Genomic DNA, 16,834 nt, shown 5'->3' with positions numbered 1-16,834 from the left:
AATCTGTTCTTCCGATAAAACGTTTACAAACAAATCTAGTGTATTGACGAAATCAGCTCACACGCTACACGTCTCCTAAAAAATTGATCCCGAAAACAGCACTCGTGTTACATTAGTATTGTCGCAACAGTAGTTACAATTGCGTTGGTGACATGTTGATATTGAATAGTTTTTCGCAGTTAGTATCGATGAAGACGCATTGTTTGTGCAATTGTTTTGTTAGTCCTTTTTAATGTTTTCAAAGAAATGTGCAACAAAGTGCAGTGTTTGTAAGCAAAAGCCTTTAGTGTTACAAGTGAAAAATACAACGAAATGTGTGGCCATAAAGTGTTACTTCGGAACATCAAAATTATTGTTACAATAAATATGGCCGACAATTCTGTGTGTTGCGAATTCTTCTAAAAGTATGTTGTAACCAGATTACTTGCGTAACAAGTTTTTCTGAAATAACTGTTCATCGATCAATATTTCTATCAAAAAAATGTTATTTTACCGACATTTCTTACATTCTTTTTCGATCGATCGATTCATTCAACAAAAAAGATAAAATGAAAGCAAGACAAATTTTACTTGAAAGAACTGTCAACTTGAAATAAACCCCAAATATCCCTAGTGTAATGGATCACTTTCGCAGTGGATAAACAGCCGTGTAATAGTCAATTTTCGCATGGGGCAGGCAATAAAATCCATTACAAAACTCGGAATAAAAGTTGAAAAGTCTCGTTTTCGTGTGATTGTTGACCTCGGCTTCGTCCCGGATCAACAAGAAACATTGCGTCTGAAAGGTGGTAACAGTCAGTGGAAACGGTTCGTCGCGAACAGCTCAGGTTAGTCAAATGAACCACAACAATTAAGTTCCAAACAAAAAGTTTTTATATTTTTTATCGATTGAGAACGTTATTACAAGAGACTTTGTTCAGTATCATATGACAAAAAAAGTCAAATCTTTTTTAACAAATCATTTTGAAAGTCAACTGAAAATGCAAAATTTGTGATGTACGCTACATCATTTGTCTTGATTTATGTATCGTTGACACGGCATGATTTTGACGACGAGCAAGTCTTACTGCAAAAGGTCGTTGTGGTTACAGATCAGATATACGTTTGTCTCGCCTCGAATGGCGAAAGAATATGCATTATCAAATCCGTTGAGGGTTCAGATTGACTGGCCATTCGAATAGGCAAATTTAAATGTGGAATTTATCGACAGCGGAATTGATTGTAGAGAATAAACCGATTAGAAGAAAACGCTTTCAACGTGACTTTTATACTGGAGTAAATTAAGTGGATTCGTCAAACATAACGAGCCTAGTCTGCCTTCTGAATTATAATATTTCTGGACCGAAAACACGGGTTCACATGTCATATATGTTTCTCAGCAAGAACTATTTACGATAAAGATTTTGCATCGAGGTCGGGCTACTAGCGTCTAATTGTCTTCGGAGAGTTATCAGACGTATAATGTTTGCTTATGTTTGCTTATACAAACATGAAAATAGAAATTTCGTTTACCATTGCCCAAAATTTGCTAGTAGCCCGACCTCGATTCAAAATCTTTATCGTAAATAGTTCTTGCTGAGAAACATATATGGCATGTTTGGTATCATTGGAAAGCTTAGACTTCATTCAGGCTATATTTAACAAGGTATGTTGTGTTGAAATATGTCAACTGGCAAAAGTTATGGAAATAGCCCAAGTTCACCGAGGGTAGCAAAAAAGTGTCTTTTTCGAAAATGTACCAAACGAGACCACTTTCGAAATTTTGTTATTGCCATTCGAAAGAGCACATTAAGTTCGTCTAGAATCGCTGTTACAGTGCTACGTTGGGCGCTTTGTCGTGGAGTCATCACCCCTTGAAGTAGGTAAAATTGCGACTTTCAGCTTCTATTGCTCTGCGACCAAGTTACCGAGAGAAATAATTTTTACATGGTTGATCCTAGAATTTGTCCCCCTACCGATTCCAGTTTCATCCACTGGTCCAGCAACTTCCACGGGACCAGGCGACGATATTCCTAGTTCTCAGAAACGGCTCAGCGGTTGCGCCTGAAACATGTGCCGTTGGATAGTACATGCCTACCCTAACTCAGCTATGAAAAGAACCAAGATGGAAGTTGACATGTTTATTTAAAATTCGTTTAGCCCCACCGTGGTAAACAAGAATTTTCACTGGCCGAACGAATACGATTTCATCCATAGAGATCGGTTCTCATATAAAATATTGATGAGGTTGTGTCTCTATGAATGACATTTGACAATTCGTTTGGCCTTGGAACCATCTTACTGATGTTCCCGGTTCGACCCATTCTACTTACACAGACTTGACCTTACATTTCATATTCGTATTCATCGACTTTTCATCAGTAGTTGCTTCAGCGCCACCTTACTCTATTTTTGTTTTTTTTTACATTTTTGGTTTTCTTATCATCCGAAATTGTACAAGATTTTCACCGGCTACTGTTTTCAGTAGAAACCTTGTGTCACTTCGCACACATCGTCCCGAGTTTTTTTTTTAGACTACAGTTCATCAATAGTGCGGCTTAAAAACATTGCAACATTTTAATATCTTATTGCATTTGCGTTGATTTAATTATCCGAGCCAAATTATGTTTAAGGTAATGTGCACCAATTTCATTAAAATGGAACCAAAAGGGTCGTCTGTTGGTTCATCATGACGAAGCAGTTGAACTTTGTGCTCTTTCATGTGACAACCAAAAGCCAATAATCCAATACGTTTGCCATTAGGGTGCTGTAGCGCTTGTGACTGGTGGTGCTAGCGGTCTAGGCCGGGCAACTGCCGAACGATTCGCTCAGAATGGAGCCAGAGTCATTCTCTGCGATCTACCATCATCGAACGGCGGCGATGTGGCCAAATCACTCGGAGACAATGTTGTATTTGTTCCAGTTGATGTGACGTCAGAAACGGATGTCGCTACTGCCATTGAAACTGCAAAATCAAAGTTTGGACGACTGAATGTTTCGGTCAATTGTGCTGGAACGGCTGTCGCGTGTAGAGCATACAATTTTAAAAAGAACGTGCCCCACAAACTGGCAGATTTTAGCCGTGTCTTGACGGTACCGTTTGGGTCAATTTGTTAGTCCGATCATATGAAAAGACAGCTTTGAGTTGCAGGTGAACACTGTTGGTACATTTAACGTAATCCGTTTATCAGCTGGACTTATGGGACAGAACGAACCAAATGGTGATGGTCAACGTGGTGTCATTATCAACACAGCCTCAGTGGCAGCATACGATGGTCAAATTGGCCAAGCTGCCTATTCGGCTTCGAAAGCGGCCGTCGTTGGCATGACATTACCTATTGCTAGAGACTTTTCCACGATTGGCATTCGAGTTGTGACAATTGCGCCCGGTTTATTCGATACGCCAATGTTGTCATCACTTCCTGCCGACGTTCGACGCGGATTAGCCGAAACAGTACCGTTCCCGAAACGTCTGGGCAATCCCGCAGAATACGCACAATTGGTCGAGGCGATTGTGAACAATCCGTTGATAAATGGTGAGACAATTCGCCTTGACGGAGCGCTGAGAATGCAACCGTAAATCGGAAAATATCTTTTCTTCCGCTCGTTTTACATTTGGAGGTGGCTTTCCGGTGATGCATTTAAAAATGGTGATTTAATGAGAGAGAAATAAAAATGTTAATAGGAAACGTTAGAGCGGTCGCTTTTACTTGTTAAAATTGGTGCTGATTGTGGGTTCGCCCAGGTGACGACGGCCTATAAAGTATAATTGCTACGAAATCAAAATACAAAAAAATCGTACTGGGTGAGTAGGGTATACGAGTCACATGTCGACTACTAGTCACCGAAAACGTAATTAGGACAATAGTTGGGAAAGGAACCGGAATAAAAAACACCGACTCGCCGACAGCGACAGTACTGAGAAATATTGCTCAAATCCACACTCTACAGCACATTACTGTGGATTCACAACAACGATGCGAAATTTTTCTTTTGTCCTTATGTCAAAGGACAAAAGAAAAATTTCGCATCTGTCACTTTCGCGTCGATGGGTGTAGGCACAGTTAGAAGTATCACAGAAACAACTGATGGAAGAACAAGTAAACTAAGTGTAGTGATACATTGCAGAGGAACCGGTAAAAGCTCGCCGAAATAGCTAAATTTTTCCCCAAATATTTTCAACTAATCATTTCTCAGTGTAGTTGAATTTTAATCTGCCCCAAAAGTACTTTCAATTACTTTTCCAATGACATTCTGCTCGACTACGTAGTTTCTTTTTAAATTAAAAATAGCTGTCCTAACATCACTAGTAGCTGGAAAGAACTTTACTTGCCGTACCCTGCGAAATAGTACATTTCGTACCTAGCAGGCATGAGCGCCGACGGAGAAACCTCGGCGGCGGCTAGCCGAAAAAAATTTCACGGCGGCGGCGAAAAAGTCGGCTTTAGCCGGCTTAAAACGGCTCGGCTGGAGGTTCCTTTTACCTTTTTTTTTAAATAAAAACGTTTCGATAAATTCATGGAAAATGAACTAGTAAGCATGAAAATGAAATTGTACGGAAAGCGAAAATGTAGGTAGATTAGGTTGTTCAAAGTGCAAGTGGAACTGGTCTTGTTACAAGCAAGTCTCTAAGTCTAAGGTTCACTAACACGTCAAGTTTTATTGCCTCAAAACTTGAACTAAATGGAAAATCATGCTCCGGTACAATCATTTAACTCATTAAGAAAATGGTTTTCGAGAAGAAATCGAAAGCTCACGAAAATCAAGTAAAAATCCTTTTAAATAACTTACATTATCCACTCTTTGCCTTGTTATCATATACAAATAAATTGCCGGAGGCAATATAGACAGCCCCGTACGAAGACAAATTTCATAAATTCCTATTTAAACAGCTATATACCGCTATATTTACCTATATTTCACTGTAAATAAACATTTCACAGAGGAATATGCTATTATATAGCTCTATATGCCTGTATATAGCTCAATATAGCTGTATATAGGTATATATAGATGTCCATATATGGAATCCCTGAAACCCCTCACACTTAACACATTATTTCCATGTTAACAGAAACTATCTAAGCATCATTTTTCCCACTTTATATCACTTTTAATAAAATCCAATATGGCCGCCGGCAGCCATTTTGTTAGGAAACCGAAAATAGTACCGACGCTTTACATTCGTTAATACCTTTCAAACAAAAAAAAATTCATGAAATTCGGTCAAAATTTACTCGAGATATTGTCAAAATACACCACGTTCACTGTACTTCCGAGTAGCCAGATAAGAGCTCACTCCAAGAGACCTAGCTCACGCTCCGGACAACATAATTTCATAAAATTCCATAAAATCATAACCCTGATTGGTACAGTCAATACCTATCTAATAAAGCTAAAACAGACGAAATATGTTCAAATGTGGCCGACCTACAAGCAAAAACTGCTTGCCGCCCTGTGCCTGTTCCACACCAAGGGATCTAACTCACGAGTCGGTCATCCGATTTCCATAAACTTTTTTTTTGTCGATCGGTATTGTAAATGCCTTTTATTTGACGTATCACTTACAAGTTTAACGTTTAAATGTCCGGAGATATCTTCGAAAAACCGTAAAGCACTTATTGGGCCACAGCTCGGGAGGGGTCGATCCAAAATCACTCATCTTCGAACTTAGCCTGTCTTTTGACATTACCAAACGGGAAAAAAAAGAATTTTCAAAATCGGATGCGTTTTACTCAAGTTATCGTGCAGACAGACAGACGGACAGACGGACAGACAGACGGACATTTTTTTTTCGCGGATTTGGCATCTCTAGACAACCACAATAGGTTTCCCCTTACTCAGGGAGTCCAATTCGACGTGTTACAAACGTATGCGTAAACCTATAAGACCCCAGTACTTCGTACGGGTCTAAAAAATCGAGAAAATTCGCAAAGATCGAAAAAGTTTTCTCAAATTTGTGAATTAACTGATTGTGCGCCTTCGGCTCGTTCCGCAAAGGTCATACTTGCCAAAACAACAAACTTAGAAGCGAGGACGTAATATACCATTCTGGAAAATTCATGAAAATTCAAGAAAATTTTCAAAATTTTCTTAATTTTGTAAAAAAAATTCAAAAAGTACTTGAGCTGCTTAGGATCAACAGGAATCGCGGTTTTCAAAATTATTTCACCCATTCACCTTTCGAAATCTTTATTTCATTTTCCCGCCGTTTCAAGCCGGCTTGAGCCGTGTTTTTGGCACCGGCTCGGCTGCGGCGCAGCTTGCTCAAAAATGGCCGGCGGCGGCTTATCGACGGCTTATTTTCGGCGGCGCTCATGCCTGGTACCTAGGACTAAACGTCTTTTTTAGCGTGTTAAAAATGTGACGTACAGCCAGGTACCAAAAACAAAGGTTAACTTTACTCTGTCGTGGTACTATTATAAATTGAATTCATGTTACTTTTCGTAAGTTTCGTTTATTTGTTCGATCTACATCGCTCCACAACCAAAGAAGCGTAAAGAGAGTCGTTTCACTCACACATACTTGTAGAATTGAAGAAACAAAACGACAAACGCTACTGTGTGATGGAATGCAAGTGGAACGAAAGAAAAACGAAACCCATGAAAAGTAATGCCTTATGTTGAGGTTAGTTTAAGGAACGTGCATGTTTTCGGTTTTTGATCATCTATCTAGGAATTGTTTTGATGGTAGTTTTTGCTTCTACAGACCAGTCATTTAGAGAACCCTTGAAAAACATAGAAACAAAAAACCCGCCAAATTCACAAAGTTTTTAGAGTCTCCCTCTGTTAGTGTAGTAAGAGAAAACATTTGTAAATGCATTGCCGCCAACGTAAGATGTTCCATACGTTTCAACTTCTCCTTCAATCAAAACATAAACGCAGTTTCTGTATACCGAAAGAAAAGTTTCTTCTTCGCATTTTTGTTTAATTTAAGAAAATTCAATCCCAAACAATGTCCTCAAATTCACCGTCACCATCCGAATCGCCCAATCGAAGTTCCAATATTAATTTATCACTTCCCAGTCCAATAATAACCAGACGAACACGAACATCTAGCACGTAAGTAACATGCAAATCAGAAATGAATAATGTTACATGACCCACTGTTTGGTTTCAATAACAAAATTGAGGTTATGTGTACTTTTGTACGACCACTGATCGAAGCGGCTGACGTATGGACATCTGGCAAATAATTTCAAAAAATAAATCAAAAATCTTACTTCCAGATCGGCTCGGGCACTCGAGAACCCCGTCGAGAAGGGAATGATAAAAATATTTTGTCGATCAAAAGGTCATGGTTTCATTACTCCACATAGCGGCGGTGACGACATTTTCGTTCATATTTCCGAGTGAGTTCAGGATTCATAAATGCTTTGGTTGCGTCAGTGACTAATCCTTTGAATTTTGGAATCTTCGTTACAGTATCGAAGGTGAATATGTGCCAATGCCGGGCGATGAAGTGAAATACCGTCTGTGCATCATTCCGCCGAAATACGAAAAACATCAAGCGGTCCACTGTCAAATTATCAATTTCTGTGAAACGAAACACAAGAAATGGGAGGACCAGTACTACGAAAGCGGCAACAAATAATTTCCCAACAATTTTCCGTTTTTCCTAAAAAATCTCCTTTCATGCGTGCTGCAAATGCTCGACTGTTGAATAGTTTTTTTTTTGTTTTGAATGAATGAACGAAGAGAAACCGTTAATCGATCTAAGTTAAGCATAAAATTGATAGAAATTATTAACAACAACAACTCCAATGACTATAGTGGTATTCTATAGTAGGGAACAGGGAAAAAAAGTATTTTGAAATTGTCATTCCGCGTTCGATAAATTGATTAATAGAAAAAAAAAACGTTTTTGCATTAAAGTCGCTACTGTAGCAGTGTTACCGGCGCCAAATTCACATTTTTGTTTTTGTATTTGTTAAATAAACCGGTTAAATTTGACATATGCCAAATCAGGTAAAGCAGAGCGTTTTTGTCACCAGACTTGTGCATTTACATCTGTTTTTTTTGAGCTCTTGTCTGGACACAAGAAATGGATCTCTAGGTCTCTAGACGTCATTGTTCAGTTTCACGAACTTACTTGTATCCAGACAAGAACTCAAAAAACAGATGGAAATGTTTGTCGTCCTTGATTTCCAGATCAGGGAAGAAGATGGACCCTTAAGAACGATGGAATTCAAGAAACTAGCCTCTAGATCAGACTGGAGAGCCGCCAAATTTCAGCCGCCGAAAAACGGCGGCTAGACCCAAAACGACCCGCCGCCGCCGCCGGAGATTTTGGTCGGCTAATTGCAGCTAGCCGTCGTAAGCCGCCGCCAGAGGTTTAGGTCGGCTAACTCAGCGGCTGGTGCATATTTTATCCAAAAAAGACAAAAAGACGACACAAACCAACAAAATTAAATTCGTTTTTTGGGACAGTACCGTCACTTGAGAATGTACCCCTACTTTTAATGTCCCTTGCGATGTCTATCTTTAAGATATTTACACTATGATTTTCGTAAGTTTTTTATTTTTTCTTCAAAACAACATTCCAAGAAAAATTGAGAAATTTAAGAAAATTTTCAAGAATTTGTAGAAAATATTGTCGATGGACATGGTCTTTTGCTTGTGAAAATCCTAAATTTTATGAAAATCGTAAAAATTCGTAAAAATTGCGAAAATTCGATTCGTAAAAGATTTAAAATTTCATGAAATGCGCAAAAATTCGTTAAAAGCGCGAAAATTTGTGAACAGAGCGAAAATTCGTGAAAAGCGTGAAAATTTGTTTAAAAAAATCGCAAAAATCGTGAAAATTACAAAAATTTGTCATCCAGCCGCCGCCAGCCGACCTTTTTGGTCGGCGGCTAGGCCCAGTCGCCGCCTGAACTTTTTTAACGGCTAAGCCGTACTTAGCCGCCGCCGCCACACCTTTTTTGGACGGCTAGACGCCGCCGACGCACAGTGTTCTAAAACGTTACTAACTCATTCATAAATCTATTTTTGACATCAGTTCGTCACTTTGCGACCCCTTTATGTACCGAATTACCCTACAGTAACAGTAGACTTTCGAAAAACCAAGAAAAATTTTTCTCGGTTTTTTGGGTTTTGGAGCCCATTTTCCCCTTGAGGGGTTTGTAAATTTTCCTTGTTAAATATAAAAATCCTAAGGACGTTGCAATTTGCATTGAGACACCTCAAGCATACACCTTATGGTATTGTCTATGTTCCCGAACCAACCTGCTCACCAATCGCTGTAAAACAGATCTCTTATTCCACACTTTCATCAATAACCAAAAAATGTCAAAAAAGCCTCATGAAATAAAATCGTTGTCTCTAACATTTCTGCAGCAGTAAGTGAAGGCGAGAGGCAGGGGAACATAGAAAATACCATAAGGAATATGCTTGAGGTGTCTCAATGCAAGTTGCAACGTCCTTAGGATTTTTATATTTAACAAGGAAAATTTACAAAACCCTCAAGGGGAAAATGGGTTCCAAAACCCAAAAAACCAAGAAAAAATTTTCTTGGTTTTTCGAAATTCTACTGTTACTGTAGGGTAATTCAGTACATAAAGAGGTCACAAAGTGACGTAATGATGTCAAAAATAGATTTATGAATGTGGCAGTAACGTTTTGGAACACTGTGCGACGTTTATTTTTCGGCTCTCCACTCTGCTCTAGATACCTCAAAAATTTCCAAAATCCAGGAGAAAGTTCAAAAAAAAACTGATGGAAGTGCTTGATATCCTTGAGTTCTAGAACTGGGAAGAAGTTGGACCTTCTGCAGTGATGGAATTATTTTTCATGAAGCGTTAGCTTCTCGGAAAACACTCTACATCGAGTTTATCAACGGGCGCGAAATTCCTAGCAGACGTAGAAGAAGAAATTCAGGTTGAGTTCACAGATGGATAACATTGGAGTATTGAATTGTTTATTAAAAAGCGAAAAAAAAGGTTGCAAGGCGTAACCAGTAACAAAAGATCTTTTCAAAAACAAATAAATAAAATTCATCAGCTCTATTACGTCCCAAAGTCCCCAAAATGCAACTAGCGTCCCTCCGTTGAATTGCTCTAGAAACCTTTTGTAATAGGTAATCCATTGAGCGTGGTTCACCAGAAGCTTTTTGCGTTAATGAACCCAATTTCTTAAAAAATGTACTTGTTCCGGGACCCATGCAATCTAGTGATTCGAAAGCAGTGGATGTAAGATTTTTTGGATGATTGATTTATATAAGATGAAGGTAGTGTGTCTCTAACGTTAGTGAAGGGCCGTGACGCAAGTCCGTTCACACTGAAAAATTTGACAAAAAAAATTTTCCGCAGGACTGAGGACACGAACTTTTTGACTTTTCCCCCTTTGCTCCTACTACCCCAAAGTATTTTATTCGTAACCCAGCTATCACACACCTCAAAAGGTAAAGATTTGGCCGAGATATTAAATTGCAAAACTTAGAAATTTGTAGAAATGTGTATGAAGAAATGGATTTTCATACATTTTGAAATTGATGAATTTTACCAACCTTTTGTCACTTTGTTGCTTTGTTACAACGAAATTTTTGAATTTACCGGCGGATTTGGCTGAAATTTCCAGGGTATGTCAAGGACGTAATTCTAAGAAACTAATTTGAAGGAATTTGCATGAAAGCTTATAATTTCGGAGCTATGAGCGTTATAAGCTATTGAATTATAGGACCAATAACTCTTTTACCGTCGTCTCTAGAGTCGCCCGAAGGTTGTAGCAGATTCGGAAAACGTGCAGAGGAAAATGTATGAGAAAAGATTTTATTAACTTCATCATGTTCTGGAATCCATCCTCCGCTTTTATTGCAAGATAGACCGTGTAAGCCATCCTTCGTAACCTTCTTTCCACGAATACATTTATGTTCTTCGCATAATTAGCTAGTAAGGCTAACTAACTGGATGGAACCACCTGCAGCCACTTTGAAGACTCTTTAGTTGATGACGCAAGTAGTCGAGCACGAACAGTCGGCTCACTCGAATCAAACATTTCCGAAAATCTACCTTTGTTCCTTGGGAGATCCCAATTCTTTTGCTCTATCCTAAGGATATCATTGTCTGGAATATAATCTTGAGGGATTGCCTCAATCATACGCAAAATGTCGTCATCAATTATTTGTAAATTAAATTTCTGAAGTAATTCATTGGAGTAGCGACAGTTATTTCATCAATTTCTTCTATGTTACCTCGTTTCGTAAAACAGAAGAAATAGAAGTTTCCTGACTGGAAATTCATTTCCAAAAGACGGAAGATAACACGAGGGCGAAACTATGCGAGGAAATACTGGTACAGCTGCTATTTGCTATCGGTGACTTTGGTAGTCAACTACCACTTTGGTAGTCAACTACCACTTTGGTAGTCAACTACCACTTTGGTAGTCAACTACTACTTTGGTTAGCAACTACCACTTTGATAGTCAACTACCAAATACTCTATTTACAAATAGACCAGCAGGCAGAATAATTTCATCAGTCGGTGTGCATCTTTCGAGGAAGAAACATCTTTGCTGCAAAATATTTTGGGGGTCCAACTACCAACAACTACCAAACTTTCAAGTTGCAATGTCTGCTATGAGCGATCGGTTACCAGATAACAAATAATAATTGATTTGCCTGGTGTTGGTTTGCTCATAGTAGCTTTGCAATTTACTACCGTGGTAGTCAACTACCAAATATTTGAGTTATAAATAGACAAGCAGGCAGAATAATTTCGTCATTCGGTGCGTAGCTCTCAAACGGTAAACGTCTCTGCTGCTAAATATTTTGGGGGTCCAACTACCAACAACTACCAAACTTTCAACTTGCTATGTCTGCTATGAGCGATTGGTTACCAGATAACAAATAATAATTGATTTGCCTGGTGTTGGTTTGTTCATAGTAGCATTGCAATTTTAACTTTTATCAATCACATTTTATTTGTGACACAGACGGACGGACGGACAGACAGACGGACGGACAGATGAAGTGCCCACAATAGGTCTTTTTTTCCTATGGAAAAAAGACCTAAAAATGTAGACCGAGTCGCAGATCTTATGTATGAGGGACGAATATAGTGAATGGAAATAAAACTCACGATTCGCGGTCGATATTATTAAAAATTCAAAAGTCTGTTGAAAACATTTTTAGTCATGGGACCTCACCCACCCAAGTCGTGGAACCTAATTTTTGGGAATTTCAGTTCTGGAAAATCTGAAAGTTTCTTTTCGGAATTAAAATTCAAAACAAAGCTCTGCTTCAAACAGTAGACTGTCGATTTCCCTGAAGAATCGCCAGAAAAATCAAAAAATCAGCAGAGACAGAATCGGCAGAAACGCCAAGACAAATCAACAGAGTGTGAAGTAACGCCAAAATGTGATGAATCGCCAAAAAATAAAATCTTGGCGATTTGACTTCACGCCTATGGACTAAACATTCTTCGTTTGTAATCAACATTACTTTGCAACCTCCATGCAAAACTTTCTGCAAACGTTTGTAACATCTACAGAATGTCTACATGGTGGTCACAAGAAACACTTCCTGAGTGAACAAGGCGAATTATCAGTGGTAGGTATAACAGGTGAGCACCAACAGCGGCGAACAGCGAAATCAGACCAACCCCTAACGTCTAAGTGCATCGCTGCACAAAGCTCTTCAAAACCAAAATCAAATCAAACGTCAGGTCGTCCGTCACATCTGTTTTTCTTTTCTTCACACTTCCTAAAGACACCGTTTCGTTCCACTAGTCACAAAAACCTCAGTTTTAAACCCGTCCTTATAGCATCGACCAACTATAAGTTAAAACAGGCACACCGAGGAACTCGTCAGGGACAACAGTGGCGCAGGTTTTTGTGACTGTATATGTTCTACGGTTAGGGTGGGTTATTACTCAGCATTGAAACAGAAGAAGAAAGAAAGAAAGACAGAAAAGACAGACAAAGCAAAAAAGAGAGAAAAGAAAAAACGTTCGAATCACTTCTGACATACCTTATTCACATTTTTTTGTATTTTAAAGTCGGATTAGTTCAGTTTATTCTTTTAATTTGCCAAATATTTCGACTTCAAATCGAAGTCATCATCAGTGGCTGTAACAAAATTCATCAAAAAAATATCAGCGCACTGGACACAATACAACTTTTGTTTAAATGTAAAATTACCTCAAAGTCAAAAATCAAATTCTAAAGTAAATTACATTATCGTCACAGTATTTCCAATTCTAAAATAAATTGACAAATTCCTTTACATTAGAACTAAATAAAAATCAAATTCGGTAAATCGACAATCTTACATAACATCGGTGGTCAAAACGAAATCTTCTCTTATCAAAAAGAGACCGAAAACAGTCAAACGACTATAGTTAAACGACTAAATGACAATCTAAAATCATATAAAGTCCAAGCAATTAGAAAACATCAACACAGCAACAGAAAATTACAAAATCATCATTCAACAAAACGCATCACACACCGATAATGTTGTTATACGTTGCAGACAACATTATAGAGTCCGTTTGTTTGTTAAGACAATTCTTCGTTCTCTTTATGGCAATCATCTCCAGCACTTCTCTTTTCTTCTTGTTACTCTCTCGATGAACATTTTTTGCACGATTCCAAAGCGGAGTATGATTACATTCAATAGCATGTTCACACAACGCACTATGTCCTTTGTTCTTAATGCTGATATTATATTTGTGTTGATAAATACGTTCTTTCAAATACTGTTTAGTGGTCCCGGTATAGTTGAAACCACAAGTACATGGAATACGGTAAATCAATTCGGATTGCAACAGTTTCGGAGTGCTGTCTTTAAGCTTGCTAAACAAGGACATCTTCAAATTGTTGTTACTTTTGCCAACTAACAATAAGTCATCTTTGCAGACCGATTTCAGCTTTTCGAAAAGGCCTTTAACATAAGGTATAGCAACAATTGGTAATTTCTCTTTTCGATCTAATTTGTCAATAGTATGAGCAGCAAACTTATCTCGTACAGACTTGACTAACTCTTCTATTAGTTTAATCGGATACAAATTTTCTCTTAACGTCGTTTTTAGCAAATCGAAATTCTTGTCATGATATTCAGGCTCGGATAAATCCAAAATTTTCTTAGCAAGTAATGTAACGGTGTTTCGTTTATAACTCATTGGAAGATGCGATTTGAAGTTTAAATATCGACCGGACCAAGTAGCTTTGTGAAACCAATCAGTCTTGACGCTTCTGTCTTCTCGAATGCACATGACTTCCAAAAACGAAATTTTTCCATTATTTTCCTTCTCTACAGTAAATTGTAGATGTTCATTATACTCGTTAAATTTTGAAACAATTTCTTCGACTTTGTCAACGGGAACCGCAGTGAGAATGTCATCGACATAACGCCAGAAAAAGGGTAATTTGAAACCCAGTTTCTTGATGACATCATCTTCCAAGATTTCGAGTACTAAATCTGCAAATACTGGACTGGCAGGCGAACCCATTGGTGAACCAAATATTTGTCGATAGAATTGATCATTAAATTGAAAACAGCATCCTTATTCACATTCTTCGCCCGTTTCGCCATACTTTCATCCAATTTCATTCATTCAATTTCATTCATTCAATTTCATTCATTCAATTTCATTCGAGTTCATTCAATTCAGTTTTCTTCCAAATCACAGTCAATCTGCCTTCTTACTTCAGTTCGTGACAAAAACCAACTCAAACGAAAACTGAAAACTACGTTTTTTTTTTTTTTTTTTTTTTTTTTCAACGCATACACGTTGGAAATTGAATTCGTAAAAAAAGCTGCTCGAAGAGATTCATATATCCAAGAATTACTACAACAAATCAAAAAGAAGAAATCCATGTCGATCGAAATTGAACTGAAGCTACTTAAGAGAGGGATGGAAGGGTTAACTAAAACCATGGAAAATGTGAAAGAAGAAGTTAAATCAATAGCGGACAGTGCATCTTTCAAGAAATGGACTAAACATACCGATGACATTGCGATGAAATTCAAGATATTCTATTCCGAAGAAGCCAACAACTTGTACGATCGTTTTTATAAAATGGATGGAAAATTCGAACAACTGATTAGCGGCATCGAAAGGGACACAAATCTCATTAAGCACAACGTATCCACTCCACTCTCGAAGAAGAAACGAGAAAATTTATTAATGGAAGACTCATGGGTAGAAGAAAATTCATGGATAGAAGATGGAAAAGAAATGAAGAAGAAAAAGACCAGTGATTCAGGATTCATCTCCAATGACTCAGGATTCATCTCAAATGACTCAGGACTAATTTCCAATAATTCTGAGCTTATCGATCCTGGACCAAATGATGATGGTAATGACAATACCAAAAACCGAACGTACGTCATAGTAGATGCAGTCGGGGAATTAGACGTATCTGGATTTAGCGAGATGTTAGAAAAAATGACAGGTAGAGATGAGTTGAACGAAAATTGGATGAGTTGAACGGAAATTGAGTGAGCCATGAACAGAGAAGTCGAACGAAAATTGAGTGAGCCATGAACAGAGAAGTCGATTTTTTCTACGTAAAAGTCAGGGATTTATAATTTCTAAAATTTGTTAACTACCGAAAAGAATTTGTGAACCACCGAATGAGTGAATAAATGTTGGACTGTTAAATCGGAGCGTTTGAAAGAGAAAACAATCGGAGCGTTTAAAAGAGAGAACATCAAGGACTCTGATAAGATGGATCAGGACGCTGATAGGATGGATCAGGTAGCAATTTTATTGATTACGAGTTTTGAGTTCCTGTGTATTGTCAATAGAGGACGCCAGCTTTTTTGGACAAAAACGATAATTCCCCACAATAACAGTAATTCCCAACAATAATGCCCCGTCAAAAATGGCGACCATTGTGAATGCATTCACATGGACAAGTCAATTTTCTATTTATTTTTGATTTTTATTCTAAAAGTTCGTCCGGATCTATATTTTATCACAGCAATCCATAGATCTAATTTGTAGCGAGCTAGCGACAATGAGCTGGAAAAAAACTATTCACTTTACAACGCGCTGTTCGACGACAAACATCATCCACTACACAACAAACACGTGCTTAACCTGCAAGCGGAACACATGATGTTTGTCGTCGTACAGCGCGTTGTAAAGTGAATAGTTTTTTTCCAGCTCATTGTCGCTAGCTCGCTACAAATTAGATCTATGGATTGCTGTGATAAAATATAGATCCGGACGAACTTTTAGCATAAAAATCAAAAATAAATAGAAAATTGACTTGTCCATGTGAATGCATTCACAATGGTGGCCATTTTTGACGGGGCATTATTGTTGGGAATTACTGTTATTGTGGGGAATTATCGTTTTCGTTGAAAAATGCTGGCGTCCTCCAATAAGAGAGTTCGTATCGTCGTGAGGAGAGTTCGGATTTCATTTGTGTGAATTTATCTCAAATTTCGTTTATTTTGAGTTTATTTGAGTTTGTTCAAAGTTAGCGTTTACTCCGTGCTGTATTGGGGATTTTTCTAAGCACTCTCAATTTCTATCACCTTCATCATCTGATGAATAAGTTCCAAATTTATAAAATAGTCAACAACCTGTTCAACGTTGTAAATTTATGCTGTCTTGTAAAGGAGTCGGTGGAACAACTGATGATGGACAGTCCTATACTGTCCTAGGGCCAACACCGGACTCTGAGGCCGAAACAGTACTTCCGTTTCGATAGAAGTCTCTATCAAATTCACTGTACGTGATGGTCGGTTGAGGAGGGAAGAGCTAATACTCTGTTAAGGTTTGATTGAGTTCAGTGATTGAGTTCAATTTTTTTGTGGAAATCTTATCGTTATCATCGAAGTGTATCGTTGTTTGTAGAATGGAATGGACTACGCCGGCCAATTGCAAACGAAAATTTGTTGG

General features: G+C 38.1%; 2 protein-coding genes across 2 annotated transcripts; both read left to right on the top strand.

Annotated features, from left to right (window-relative positions):
* The first annotated feature begins 2,438 nt into the window (after positions 1-2,438).
* Positions 2,439-3,675, top strand: LOC119083641 (3-hydroxyacyl-CoA dehydrogenase type-2). Its single transcript, XM_037193382.1, has 3 exons — positions 2,439-2,612; positions 2,743-3,072; positions 3,131-3,675. The coding sequence occupies exons 1-3, from the start codon at positions 2,604-2,606 to the stop codon at positions 3,557-3,559; spliced, it is 768 nt and encodes a 255-aa protein (XP_037049277.1). The 5' UTR covers positions 2,439-2,603; the 3' UTR covers positions 3,560-3,675.
* Positions 3,676-6,825: 3,150 nt separating this feature from the next.
* Positions 6,826-7,951, top strand: LOC119083640 (cold shock domain-containing protein CG9705). Its single transcript, XM_037193381.1, has 3 exons — positions 6,826-7,040; positions 7,208-7,330; positions 7,404-7,951. Exons 1-3 carry the CDS (start codon positions 6,934-6,936, stop codon positions 7,570-7,572), a joined length of 399 nt encoding a protein of 132 aa, XP_037049276.1. The 5' UTR covers positions 6,826-6,933; the 3' UTR covers positions 7,573-7,951.
* Positions 7,952-16,834: the final 8,883 nt, after the last annotated feature.

Source organism: Bradysia coprophila, unplaced genomic scaffold (assembly GCF_014529535.1).
Source record: "Bradysia coprophila strain Holo2 unplaced genomic scaffold, BU_Bcop_v1 contig_70, whole genome shotgun sequence".
Taxonomy (NCBI): Eukaryota; Metazoa; Arthropoda; class Insecta; order Diptera; family Sciaridae; genus Bradysia; species Bradysia coprophila.
The sequence above is the reverse complement of the archived record's forward strand: the minus strand, read 5'-3'. Positions and strand labels throughout refer to the sequence as shown.